General features: G+C 48.5%; 2 protein-coding genes across 4 annotated transcripts; one reads left to right on the forward strand and one right to left on the reverse strand.

Moving 5' to 3' along the window:
- Positions 1–956: 956 nt before the first annotated feature.
- Positions 957–3,725, forward strand: LOC127309016 (uncharacterized). Its single transcript, XM_051339991.2, has 2 exons — positions 957–1,095; positions 2,413–3,725. The coding sequence occupies exon 2, from the start codon at positions 2,825–2,827 to the stop codon at positions 3,488–3,490; it is 666 nt and encodes a 221-aa protein (XP_051195951.1). The 5' UTR covers positions 957–1,095; positions 2,413–2,824; the 3' UTR covers positions 3,491–3,725.
- A 765-nt stretch (positions 3,726–4,490) lies between these two features.
- Positions 4,491–13,924, reverse strand: LOC127309015 (uncharacterized). Of its 3 annotated transcripts, none has more exons than XM_071821366.1 (4): positions 13,790–13,924; positions 7,693–7,804; positions 6,192–7,297; positions 4,491–4,822 (listed from the first exon to the last, which is right to left on the reverse strand). In XM_071821366.1, exons 3-4 carry the CDS (start codon positions 6,818–6,820, stop codon positions 4,810–4,812), a joined length of 642 nt encoding a protein of 213 aa, XP_071677467.1. In that variant the 5' UTR covers positions 6,821–7,297; positions 7,693–7,804; positions 13,790–13,924; the 3' UTR covers positions 4,491–4,809. The 3 variants fall into 3 exon arrangements, with proteins under 3 accessions (XP_071677467.1, XP_051195950.2, XP_071677466.1); XM_051339990.2 differs by lacking the exon at positions 13,790–13,924 and adding an exon at positions 8,528–8,712; XM_071821365.1 differs by lacking the exon at positions 13,790–13,924 and adding an exon at positions 8,528–8,712 and having other exon boundaries at positions 6,192–7,376.
- Between the last annotated feature and the right edge of the window lie 156 nt (positions 13,925–14,080).

Below are 14,080 nucleotides of genomic sequence, written 5' to 3' on the forward strand. Positions count from 1 at the left end.
TCGAGCTGTGGTAAATGGGGCCTTTTCAGCGTTATTTGATGATTGCAGCGTTGAGAATATCATCAACACCACCTCGGATCATCATGCCATCTTAATTCGGTTAGCTAATTTCAACGACAGGGAGGAGAGAAAACCGGTTCAGAGTGGCTTTAGATACGAAGAAGCATGGTTGCGGGCCCCAGACTACAGGGATACCGTGGAGAGGATTTGGAAAGCCACGAACAACACACCGAAATCACCGCAGTCTATGTGGGACAATATGCAATTTATGGCAGCTTCGCTTCAGGATCGGAGTCGGGTGAGTTTTGGTTCAGTCCCGTAGTGAAATCAGGAAGCTGGAGAAGAAGCTGAAGGTGATTCGTCTCCGACCAATCAATCCATCTAGCACCCGGTCTGCTCAAGATATTGAAAGAAGGCTGTGCGAACTATTTGAGCGTGAAGAGGCGATGGCTCGCCAGCGCCCGCGGGTGGAGTGGCTCCGTGAGGGGGACAGGAACACTGCTTTTTTTTTCACGCCCGCGCATCCGCTGGTCGCCGTACCAATAGGATCCGTGCTTTAATCCGCGAGGATGGTTCGCGGTGCGGAGAGCTCGTTGAGATCATGTCTATGGCCAAGAGTTTCTACGGTAACCTTTTCTCGTCCGAGCCGCCTTGCGATTCCACTGCCGTTGTTGATTCTATGCATTGTAAGGTTACAAGTGGCATGAACAACCAACTTCTTAAACCTTGTCGGTGTCACCTGATCTCTGTACTCGCAAGGCAAGGCAAGGCAAAGCAAAGCAGTCATTAGTATTTGGGTGTGCAGTGCAAGTGGAGGCAGTTGGCAGGCAGGGGCCAGGGGCGAACCAAGAGAGGATAAGATAGCGCGTGTGACGCAGACACCTCTCACGTGCTCCGCCATCCGAAGGCGAAAAAGAAGAGAAGAATTCCCCAATCAATCTACTATCTCTCTTTCCTCCTCCTCCACTTGACACTTGACTCGCAAAGAAATCCACCCCGATCCTCTGCTCGATCCCCTTCCCCGCCCGCGCCCAGATCCCCCGCCTCAATTCCACCCACCGCCTCCCCATCACCGCCCCCAGGCTTTCCTCACAGGTAACTCCCCCCGCTTCCCACTTCGCGCCATCTCTCCTCGTAATTCCGCTCGGATCTCGCGGATTCCACCTGCAATTCGGTTAGTACCGCGCTGATTGGCGACGTTAGTCACGGGAATCGGCCCAATTCGGGCCGGCGACCAGGGCACTCGGTTCAATTCGGCGAATTGATCTACCTCCGATCGCGCGATCCGGCGGGGCCAGTCCTGCCCCCGCCGGAGTTGAGGAATTCCACCGTTTCGCCGGCCGCCGCCGAATCGGTTGTTGACCTTGTTATGCGTGATGTTGGAATTCGGCTGTTTCTCGACGTGCTACACAGACCTCAGGATCTGCTGCCGGCTGCCCTGGCAGTAACGGCAGGCTTAGCCAGGGAATTCGGACGCTATACATCTCCGCTGGCCAGATCCCGTGCCGTCTCGCCGAGCTCCTCGCTCTAGCTGCGAAGAATGATCTGCATGCTTCCTGCCAAGTCGTTGAATTGGCAGCCATCTACTTACGTGGTACAGTACGGCACCCGTTATCAGGTGGATGATTATGCTCTGGATCCTGTGCCGTGGCCTATAGTACGGCATTTCTTACCGAGGGGATTCGGATACCATGTCTTTGCTGGCGACATCACGTCTCGCCGACCTCCTCGCTCTCGCGGCGGCACGCGGCCAAGGGTCTTCTGCGTCATCTCTTTCTGGTATGCAAGGTCTTTGTTTCGGCACCTTGCGAATCGGCGACGGTCTAGTTACGCGGTAATGGCGTCACTCATTATTAATTGGATGATTATGCTCTGGATCCTGTGTCGTGGCGTAGAGTACGGCATTTCTTGCCGTTTTTTTAGGGGAATGCTATGCCTCTGCCATTTAGATACATACATGCCAAGCTGGATGTGACTCCATAATCACGCAGAATTAATGGATTGGCTGCTAAGTCAAGGCCTGGTTGGCCGTGTTAGTCTGAACGGTCGTGCCCTTGGGACCAATTCGAGTTTTTGCTGTCGAATTTTTGTCGGCCTGGTTTTGAGCCCAGGATCTGCTCGTCAACTCACCTGGTAATAACGGTAGGTTTAGCCAGATCTCTCTTTCTAGTCTCTTCGTCAACCGCTTTATTTAGGAATCAAGATAGATCTATCTTGCTGTCGTGGCGCAGAGTGAATTTTGAGCGTTCCGTGCTCTCTTTCTAATGTCTGTGTTTGTTTGGAAACGTCTGAATTGGCAGTGACCTTGTTACGCGTGACGGGGAAGTAATTATTAGGTGCATATTTGTTCATTTCTCAAGAAAAAAAAGTTGGTTACCACATCTCACCTGAAGCTTCTTCTGTTCTATGCAGTAGACGATCCCTTATGAGCTGGCCGGCCGTGGTTTCTCGTCAATCTGGGGGCTACTAAGATGGGTCAGGAGCTGGGCACAGACAAGCCTGGATCAAACTTAACGGTTGATGACATAGCAAGCGCTTTCTACTTCTCCCTCCTGCTCTCCCCTGTTGTCTCCTACTGGGACTGCATCTTCCGCAAGATAAGATACTCGTTCAGACCTGAGTGGGTGTAGCGTTCTGCAGCTACCGCTTCAGCACTAGCAGTTGGTCAGATAAAGAAAGTCAACAGGCCCCTTAGGAACAAGCATCTAGACGACACGAGTCCAATAGTTATGAGCTTTGGAGATTTTGGTTTCCCGTAATTATAACTAGTAGAGGAGTTTAGCTGAGATAGTCAGTAGCAGTCAGGCAGGCACAGACACTTGCCATGGAAAAGGGTGCTGGTAACCAGGCAGGCAAGGTCTCCAAGAAGGGAAAGAAGAAACAAGCCAAGGATGAGCTGGACCGGCAGAAGCAGGCCGAGAAGAAGAGGCGGCGGCTCGAGAAAGCGCTCGCAAACTCTGCTGCCATCATCTCGGAGCTGGAAAAGAAGAAGCAGAAGAAGAGAGAGGAGCAGGAAAGGCTGGACGAGGAAGGTGCTTCGATAGCTGAAGCAGTTGCTCTTCACGTCCTCATAGGTGAGGAGGACTCCGATGAATCCCGCCATCTGATACTAAACAAGCACAGGAGATGCAACGACTGGGACCCCTCCGCTGGTTTTGATTTCACCCTGGACGCTCATGGCGCTGATGATATCTATTCGCCTGGTGGGCTTACCTGCGCCAATCATGCTTATGCTACCAAGGGGAGGTGGATCGACTGGGACAAGGCCCATCCACTGCCAACCTGGGGAGAAGTCAGGGAACTGAAAGGGTCATACTACCAGGGAACATTCCACCAGTCGGTTGCCTGCCCAGGTTTCATGGCGGCCCAGGCGGTCTCGTCGCTGCAGATACGAGAAGATTCCTCGAGCCAGGGAGTAGCTGCAGCGAGCGTCGTTAATAGGATGCTTGGTGGCGGCACCAACAGGCTCAGCCTTTACAGAGAGATATAAAGAGAAAGTATACACCCTGCCATATAGTATTTTTTGTATATAGTCACCAAAGGAGTGCTGACTCTTTAGCCTGCATGCAGTTGTTTCTGCTATCAGAAGAACCTGATAGTATACTGTTTGTTTTCGTTGGTCTGATAGGATATACTTTGCGTCTATTATCGGTATTGTAATGAATCATTGTATTGTTTTGATTCTCTGCTTGTTTTCTTACAGAATATAAGTCTAGCCTTTTGCATTTTCTTTGAGTTGTGTAGAGTTGATGAATTTTCCGTATATACCTCCGTTTATGTATTTTTGACTCATCTCTCTGCATTTATACCTCCCTCTATATATAATTCTAGCCTTCTCCACTTTCTTTCGGAGATACAAGCTGTGTGTGGAGTTGATAAACTTTCTGTTTATACCTTTATGGAATGTATTTATCACTCATCTCTCTGTATCATTTACGTTAAGCATTATTCACAAGACAGTGACAGTATTTTGTTGTGCTAATATGTACCAAGCACGCTGTTACCAAATGAAACGGACCTAGTTATGCTCTGGTGCCTTGTTTGTTTCTCATGTCAGGTGAATCCATATATGTGAGAATAAATGATCTACTCTTCTAATTATTTGCATCCATCTGTTTCCTTTGTATGTATGCTCTACCATTATCTGCATGGTCACCTCAACCCTGTTTTTATGCATTTGAAAACTGGAACGGTTGCTCTCTCATTTGTTGTTCAAAATTGTTATCTTTTTCTTCAGTAATATGTAAGTGGTGAAGTCAGTTTGTGCCAAATCCTGGTCACATAAATCGTTTTGTTTTATCATCGATTGATACTTCTGAAGAGAAGTTATATTGATTGCATTGAACTCCCGGCAAGGGCAAAAAGCTATTCCAGGGGCGCCTCGGCCTCGCCCTGGCTGTAGCTGAGATTGCATCCAGCCAGTTTGTGGTACTTGTTGCTTGGAGAGTACCATACAAACCTTCCATCTTGGAGCCTACTTCCATGTATAATGGACAGAATGACTTATAAAACATTTCTTTTAGCCATTAAATTTGACATACACATTTTCCAACAGTAAAAAAGAAGACAATTCTCTTATAATGTCCCAAGTAACAAGCACGCATCCATGCAAGTAGTAGAACCCCAAGACTGCAGCGCAAGGATACTACACGAGATGACTACTCAACATACAAGTTTTATCTTCTCAACAACATAAAACATAGATGCAGGTTCATATCTGATCTAGCCTCCAGTTACATGGTTTTCTAACTAATCCAAACAGAACTAGGACAAGCTACTCAAAGTGCAGCTCGCTCGATGGTGTCCTCTTCACACAGCATCTCTGTATCAAAGAGAACAAGACAAACGTCAGGAAGGGAATAATTAAGTATGGATAACCAAGACAAGTGTCTAGTACAATGATCGTCAGATATGGATACTATGCGCACTTCAGGATTGAAAGATTATGCATATGTCCCTAAAAGATAGTAAATGCCTTCAAATCCCAGCCAAGAATATTCCCATTGTACAGTTTACAGTTTAGTAAAACAAATCTCTGGCATAAAAAAGGACAAATGCCACACAAGCAGAAATTAACCGCTCTCAACTTGTATTGCCCACTGATCGTAAAAATGGAAAATTCACCGTGATATATGCGGATTTGGAACCATGCGTTCGCGGAAGCATAACCGTTACAGAATATGCATGTGACCCACTAAAAAACTTTAGTAAGTAACTAAGTAATAGGATGTTTCAACATAACGTAAAATTTTGGGATACCCCAAGTATTAACAACCTCATACATATACTTCGAGGTTCACAGTTGGCAGGAAACCCATGACAGTGGCAGAAAATTAGACCATGACTAATTTTGAGACATAGGAAGCCAGAATTTCTGGCTTGATGGTTGTGATAATATTTCAGTACAAGCGGTAACACAATAACAAGGCTAGGCATCGTTCAGCTCTTATACCATCTTTTGCGCCTTTCAGAAAAAAAATTATACAACAGAATAGACGGTCTTTTTTTCAGTACCAACACAAATTACTGTTATGAGACCGTATAAGGGGAGGAAACAAGTTTGGAGAAGCATGTCACAGCGCCTCATGCCAACGCGGACTTTATAGTATTATTAACCATTCTATGGGCTCATCTGACAGACTGAAATTTTAGTATACGCCCAGCAAACGACAACGACGCCTACCATTGCACAATGATGCAGTTCTGTAGCTCCCAAAAATATTGCTAGCTTCACTAAATGTAAAATAAATGACTAGCTGGCTTATGATCGGATGAAAATATACAGGGCAATGCAGACTTACAGAGGACCGATAATTGGCAATACATGCACATTATTGTTTTTCAGAGTATGGAGGAAGTAAAAGCACCCAACACTAATGATACTGAATTAGTATTCCTAAAATGGCTGAAGGAATGAATCATACACCCAACACGATTCCATAGTTTATAGAAAACAGTACGATGATTGATGAACTGCTAACAGGAATGGCAGAGCATCACAAAAGTAACAATACAAATTCATGCCACAGTAATCAATTACGATGGTGTATTGATGACAGCTACAAATGTCAACTTTAAAACATATGGCAAAAACAAAAGTGAGAAAAGATTAACACAATGCACATTACAAAACTTTGCAAACTCAACGAGAGCACTATATATACATATCATCTAAAGGGCAAAAGGCAAACCTTGCGAAATCATCTTTGAGCGTAGGGAATGTGGGAAGCCAGATCATCATAAAAGGATATATTTGTTCGAATGGATCCCAATGTTTCCTCTCATGCACTTTACGCAATGTCCTGCACTTGATATCCAAATAGAATGTGCATCGGCCCATTTGCAAGAACGCAAATTCAGCATTGTCTCCAACTTGGCTTATATGCACATCAGCAGTATTCTCATGATCAACCGTGCAATCTGACATTCTCAAATTAGCAACCATCTCACGGTAACAAATGGTGTCCACCAGTGACCAGTTCTCCCCACTGTGGAGCCAGATGCGAAGTTCAAGATCCACTTGGATGAGATATACTCCAGAAGCATCATCAGCTCGTGACAAGATAGTGGCCGAAGTGATATACTCCACTCCTTGTGGGAGCTGAATTGTGGACATACTTGAGGTCGTTAAATCCAAGACGATAATGTCACTCATGGTGGCCATCAAATAGATTTTATTCTCCACCAACACAGCTTGTAGTCGCTCAAAGCGGCAACATATTTGGGCTGTGACTGACATATGCATACACCAGACTCCATCTTGCAACATAAACACCGTAAAACATGTCCTCTTGAAGGGGGGCCCCAACGTTACATACATGTAGGACAAGCCACCACTCTCCTCTTCTTTGGAGAGGATTCTACTTGCGGTGCAATTGGGGTGTGAGAGCGGTGGGATGGCGGCCACGGCTCTGTCCTGGCACAGCGGCTTGTGCACTCCACCAGTGACTCCGCTTCCTCGTTTACACAATAGGGAGTAGACGCTACCGTTCCGGCAGTCCCTGATCAATACAGTAGCGTCCTCGGTGCCCCCGAGGCTGTAGCTCGTGGGGGCTGTGGCAGCATAGGGACGAAGCGTCCATAGAGGTAATAGCCGAGGAGACAGGGTGGGTGGAGCTTGCGGAAATGGCAGAGGAACTTGCGGTCGGAGATGTGGTGGAACCAGCGCTTGCAGACGAGAGCGGTGCAGACGAGGGTGCTGGGGAAGGCGACGCGGAGGAGGATCTCGATGAGGAGGTTGTCGTCGTCCAGCACCTTAGAGACGGTGGCGGACACACATTCCATTTTGAGCTGACGTCTGCAGGTTTGGGAGACAGTGTAGAAAATGGGATTAGTGTTGTCAATTGAATTCAGCACATTCCATTTTGAGCTGACGTCTGCAGGTTTGGGAGACAGTGTAGAAAATGGGATTAGTGTTGTCAATTGAATTCAGCAATAGATTTGGTCAACAATGGCTAGTGATTTGTGAATTGATCAGGTTGTAAAATAATACTCCATGGCTACTGGCTAGTGAATCTGATTTGGGGCTAAGGGGAATACTGCATGGGAATGATTTGGAATGGTATTTCCATAAAAAAAGCAGCAACGATACCATAGGAGGACAGGAGTTCCTGTTCCAGTTACATAAGCATCATAATACATATCTATAAATCCAGTGGAGGTTACAATAAAAATGTTCAGTACTGACATCACCTATTTAAGGAAATACAGCTCACTATTGTTGTCCCTTGATGCCGCCATCTTCACCGACGGTGTAAGAACCATCCAAGAGTTTCATGATATTTTTGTTCTTCACATGGCATTTCTGTTCCACGCAAAACCAATGAAGGGCCAGGATGGACATAATTTAGTGTCAGAATGTCAAATCGACACGAAGACAAGTGGCTAGTACAGCAATAATCAAACATCACGTGCACTCAAAATTTGAAATAATGAGAAGGACAGATGCTGCTAGCTTGGATTAATCATCTGTCATATAAAAGGAAAATTTTCGTAGTGGTACGTGAATCAGCAATCATGCACACGCTTACGTGTACCCATGTAAATATACAATACAACCCGCTGAAGTTTTAAATAACAATTGAATGCTTCAATATAACAGCAATATTTGAAAGAAAAAAAACAAGTATTAACAATCTCGTACATGCTAGCTTGAGGTTCACAGTTCAAAGGTGGCCTATGACCATAACAGAAAAATTACACCATAACTAATTTTGAGAAACTGGAAGCTAAAATTGAAGGCCTGATGGGTTTGAGACAATATATCAGGAATATAAAGTGGTCAACATGATAACAAAGCTATGCATCTTGATGTTTGGTACTCCATGATCAGTGGATCTGGTTTGGGGGAAAAAATGTACTCCATGGCCACTGAATCTGATTTAGGGCTAACGAAAAAGACTGAAACAAAGGAAATGTGCATTGCGTTTGACTCGCAATCCAGGCCAGTAAATACTAGAGGACATCATAGATCGATAAAATAAATCCATGGGTTCGGCTGGAAACCCTAGCTAGGAGAGATGCGTACCTCAGTAAAAATCGACCAGGCAGGAAACCGTAAGCTTCACACAAACATCGCTCCGAGTTCGTGACCCCTTGCACCGGTGGGAGGTGTCACCGGCGGGAGGGATTGGGTGGCGGCGCCTGTGGAGGGTTGGTCGAGCGGAGTGGGAGGAGAGTACCCGGTAATCTGATGCCAGGTTTCCTTTTTATTTCATCCGAATTTGGAAGAGTAGGCAAATTTTGGGCCTCAAGCTGTTTTTATTTTTGGGGTCCCAAATTCGAAAATGCGCCTAACTGACTTTTCTCATTTTTCATTTGATGATAAAAAATACACATCCAAGCCTTTTGTGTGCTTGTACGACATTATGGTGAAATCGTAAGGGCATCTCCCAACGGGGCGATGCAAATGGACGTTGAGCGACTGTTTGCGTCCGCACGGTCAAAAAATGCGCATGCATTCTGCTCCAGCGGGGCGATGCATAGTGACCGGGCTGTCCGCGGAGACCCAAACGCGGCCCAAATATGCGGCACGTTTGCGTCGCGGCGGACGCTGCGCGGTCGCGCCGAGCATCCTCCTTTTCTTATCCGGTCCCACACGTCAGGGAGAGCTAAATCGACCGCGCGGGTTTGCTTCCTCTTCCCCTTATTTGCTGCCCTAGCGCGACGCCACCACCTCAACCCCACCCCTGCCGCACCACCGCAGTACACGTCATCTGTTCGGGTCTCGCAACGCCGGAGAACAGGATCTGAGTCGGGGTACGTTCGGGGGCGCATTTGTCGCGTGTTCTGGGGTCAAACATCCAAGCCTTTTGTGTGCTTGTACGACATTATGGTGAAATCGTAAGGGCATCTCCCAACGGGGCGATGCAAATGGACGTTGAACGACTATTTGCGTCCGCACGGTTAAAAAAATGCGCATGCATTCTGCTCCAGCGGGGCGCTGCATAGTGATCGGGCCGTCCGCGGAGACCCAAACGCGGCCCAAATATGCGGCACTTTTGCGTCGCGGCGAACGCTGCGCGGTCGCGCCGAGCATCCACCTTTTCTTATCCGGTCCCACACGTCAGGGAGAGCTAAATCGACCGCGCGGGTTTGCTTCCTCTTCCCCTTATTTGCTGCCCTAGCGCGACGCCACCACCTCAACCCCACCCCTGCCGCACCACCGCAGTACACGTCATCTGTTCGGGCCTCGCAATGCCGGAGAACAGGATCTGAGTCGGGGTACGTTCCGGGGCGCATTTGTCGCGTGTTCTGGGGCCAAACATCTGCCGTTTCCGCCGCCCGGCATTGCCGCCCACGACCTGTTCGGTCAATTGCGCCGGTAGTTTTCTAACTCATCTTTTGGGCGATATTGTGGCAAATGGACATGTGGAAGATGCTGGACAAGTTCCGCGCTGAGGTCATGGACTCCTCTTCCGACGAAGAATCCGATCAGACGACGCAGACCATGGCTACTGCGGCGGCCTCCATCCTCCACGAGCACAATGCCAGCCAGATTCCGGTGCACCGGGGCTCTGTAAAGGGCCGCTCAAAAAACCTGCCACGCAACAGAGTGGAAGGGCACCTCTAGCTCCACGCGGACTGCTTCGTCCGCACCAATCTGGTGTTTCCCAAAAAATGTTTAGGCGCCGATACAGGATGTCAAGAGACCTGTTCATGGTCATTCTACCGAACGTCAGAGACTACGACCCGTACTTCCAATGCAGGCCCGATGAACAGGTGCGTTAGATTTCACCTCGTACCAAGGCTATGAATGTTGAAGTCACTGACGAGAACATGTCCAGACGCCTACAGGCGGATCTGATTGAGCATCAGTGGGCATTGGCTGGCCATGAAGACAATGCGTAGAGGTCAATATCATCTTATTTTCATGTAGACTTTTAAAATTTTGGATGTAATAACTGAGACTACTTGAACTTGTTTATTCTGTTGTTTAAAACATCCCAATTCATGCGGACGCGCAAATGCATCGCCCCACTGCAGGCACCCCAGGTGCAAACGGACGCGTGGTCAAAAACGACCAATTTCGTGTTCGCTGCCCGACGCAAACGGACGCGCGAGGATATTTTTGCCGTGCGAAGTGCGTCGCCCCGTTGGAGATGTCCTAACGAGAATAGTTGGGCCGACCCGCCTCGCCGGCTAGGGATCTTTCTATTATATAGTGTGTATAAATACTACAATGTCTTCTTCGTATACAAATATGTATTCTAACACCCTCACTCAATCTCAATTAATGAAAGATTGAAATTGCGCTTACAATGCTCATACAAAGGTAAATGCAGTGGCTTAGTAAAATATCAGCAATTTGATCATTTGATGAGATGAATCAAATTCAAAATGAAAGTCTACTTCAATGTGTTTTGTCCTTGCATGAAAGACTGGGTTGGATGACAAATATGTAGCACCAATATTGTCACACCACAATAGTGGAGGTTGGGTGGGAACAACACACTACTAGGAAAAGGTCTACTGCCGGCGCACCAAAGCCCGTCAGTGGGAACATACCGGTGGTAATAGCTTATCGCCGGCACACCAGTAACACGATTTATTGCCGGCGCACCAGCCCAGTGCGCCGGTGGTAAGTTTTGTCAGAATAAAAAAAAAGGCTCGAACTAGATCAAGATCTAGATCGAGATTTGGCCGTGTTGCTCGGGAACCGTGAGGGAGGTTGTCGCCGGAGGAAGGGCCGCCGGAGAGGAGATGGTCATCGTCACCGTAGGTGGTCGCCGTCGCTGGAGAGAAGGTGGCCGTCACCTTCGCTGGAGAGGAGGTTGCCACCTGCGCCGTCGAAGAGGAGGTTGCCGCCATCACCGGAGGTAGAGTCTTGGCACTGGATAGGAGGGAGAAGGTGAAGAAAGATGAGAGAATGGACACATTGAGGAGGAGGAGGAGGAGAGGACAAGAGGGGAAGAGGGGAAGTGGAGACATGGAGCAGGAGGAGGAGAAAGTGAGAGAGTAGGGGGATGCATGTATAGAACTAGCTTACCGCCGGCGCACAACCCTCCTAGGTACGCCTGCGATATTTGCAATTTTTTTGCAACTTTCTTTTCGATTTTGAGGAATCTAAAAAATCGCTAAATGGCCGTAGATATATTTTGATATAAAAAACTTTTTCGTCGGAGGTCATATGCAACCAAAAAAGCCGTTTTACCAAAACATGACACCATTGACATCTCGAAGGATTTTTTTTGAAATTTTTATCATTTTCTATTATTTTTTCCGAAACTAAAAAGGCACTTCCCAGGGATGGTGATTGGTGCGCTAGCAGTAAGGGGCGCTGCCATTTTTGCTTGGTCCGAACCTAATCGACCATTACCCCGGTGCACCAAATTTGTGGTACGCCGGTGGTATTTCGGTATCACCTGCGCCCCTTTAGAGTGGTGAGCCAGCGGTAAATAGCACCAGTGTACCTAAAAGTTGACGCGGCGGTAACTCTTGCGGCTATAGTCAAATATTACATGCGGTTCCTGCTCCCTTTCAAAATAAAATTTAATGACGTGATCTCATTTTTGTTTTTGTTTTTGAGAGTATGTATTTCAGACTTCAGACTACAGATAACAACCCTCGATACGATCTACGGAGTATTCCCCATCTCAGTCCGGCGCCGCCATGGACCGGACGACGCGGTGGCCGGGTCTCGCGCCAGACGTGGTCCGCGACGTCGCCAGCCGGCTGCACGACGCAGGCGACTTCGTCCGCCTCCACGCCGTCTGCAAGCCGTGGCGCAGCTCCCGCGACGCGCCGCCGCCGACGACGACGAATCAGTTTCTGCCGTGGCTCCTCGCAGCTGCCGACGGACACTCGTCGACCCCTCTCAGGTTCAGGTGCATCTTCTCCAAGTCCAGCTACCGCGCGCCGCCGCCATCTCCATCTGTGTCCCGGAGCAACTGGGTGGGCAGCGCCGACGCTACCGCCGTCCGGTACATCACCGTGAAACACGACCACGCTAGCCTCCACGACCCTCTCGCTGGAGAAGTCACCCGCGTTCCTCCAATCTTGTACTTCCTCCACGACCATTACTGGGACAGGGATAAACCCCAGGGCATCGTCTACGGCGACGGCACCGTCCTACTCTACAACCGAGTTGACCTTGAGCACAATCGCGACGTGGCCTCGTTCAGTGCAGCGCTACTGCGCAGCAGGGAAGCCAAGTGGACGCTCGTCGAGAGGATCCTCAAGAACGAGACCCCGAGGAGGCATGGTGGGTTCTGCACCGCGTACCACCACGGAAGGATTCTCATCTTGGAGGATAGCCACTGGCGCGTCGTTCTTCCAGACGGCGCCGTCGCCGGTGACGTGCTGGTCCCGTTGCCAGCCTGCAACTACCCGAGCCATTCCAACTACATCTTCGAGTCACGCGGCGAGCTTCTTTGGGTCTCGGTTCACGCATGGATCAAACACAGTTACGAGAATGGGGAGGAAGTGGCCTCCTCGTCTCGCACCTTGTCGGTGTTGGTGCACGCGCTAGAGGATGATGCGTCGGCGCTGACAAAGATGCGATGGGTCAGAAAAGATGGTCCTAGCGTCTCTGATCGTGTCTTCTTCCTGGGCTCGCCCAATAGCTTCGCCATGGACGCGCCACAGCTGGGCGGCCACGGCGGGTGCGTCTACTTCGTGTACTGCAACCATAGTAAGGCTCTCCCGGGTGAGCTGTTCGGTGTGTACAGATACAACCTCGTCGACGGCGAGACGGAGTTCGTTGAGCGGGTGCCTCCAGGATGGGACAACGAGAAGTGCACCTGGCTCCTTCCCCAACCTGCTATGTCTCCAATTCAAGTATGTACTGTTAAAACATTCTAGAATTAGTCTTTTCAGATGATAAAATCTCTCATATAATTTTATGGTCGCATCGATCTAATACAACCCCATATATAGGAGTTTAATCCCATGATACTGTGTAGCACACGATCACCTGGAATTGACCAAGTGCTACAAAGCTAACTTATGTTTTGTTGTATCAGGAAATCACCAAGAGGTCGCGAAAGGCTCTAGAACCAAACCTGAAGCGACAAAAGACAATTCCAACATGCATGACCCACATCTCGAGGCATTACGAGCCTTGGTTCAGGGTGATAGTGCGTAATCTGCCTCCAAGGGTGAATAGCTCTGAGCTGCAACTCTTGTTCAGCAAGCACGGCAGAGTCTCAAGTGCCGAGGTAGTCTACAGAAAGACGAGGCGCTCCGAGCGTATCGGTGTCATAACCGTGTCAATGGTGTATGCCCATCGGCAAGATGCTGTAGATGCTTTCAAAGGACTGTATTTGGATGGATGCAAGCTAGAGGTTACCTTTGTAAAGGAGCGACGGCGGCCACGTCTCGGAGCACCGCAACTGCATGTAACTTGATCTTGTTGGCCCTTGTTGCCCCCAAAAAGTTTCATCTAGAACTCAATGTTGCATATTGCTCTCCTTCCCTACATATCTCAAAACTGATTATGTACTTGAGGCACAATATGATGTGGAAAGACAAGGAAAATTAGGATTGTTTTTTGTTGTTGCAGGCGGACAATTCAACAGACAAAAATATTGATCTGGAAATCTGATGGGGCGGGTGACCACAGGTGTCTACCACTGCGGTG

This window comes from Lolium perenne, chromosome 6 (genome assembly GCF_019359855.2).
Source record: "Lolium perenne isolate Kyuss_39 chromosome 6, Kyuss_2.0, whole genome shotgun sequence".
NCBI classification, from domain to species: domain Eukaryota; kingdom Viridiplantae; phylum Streptophyta; class Magnoliopsida; order Poales; family Poaceae; genus Lolium; species Lolium perenne.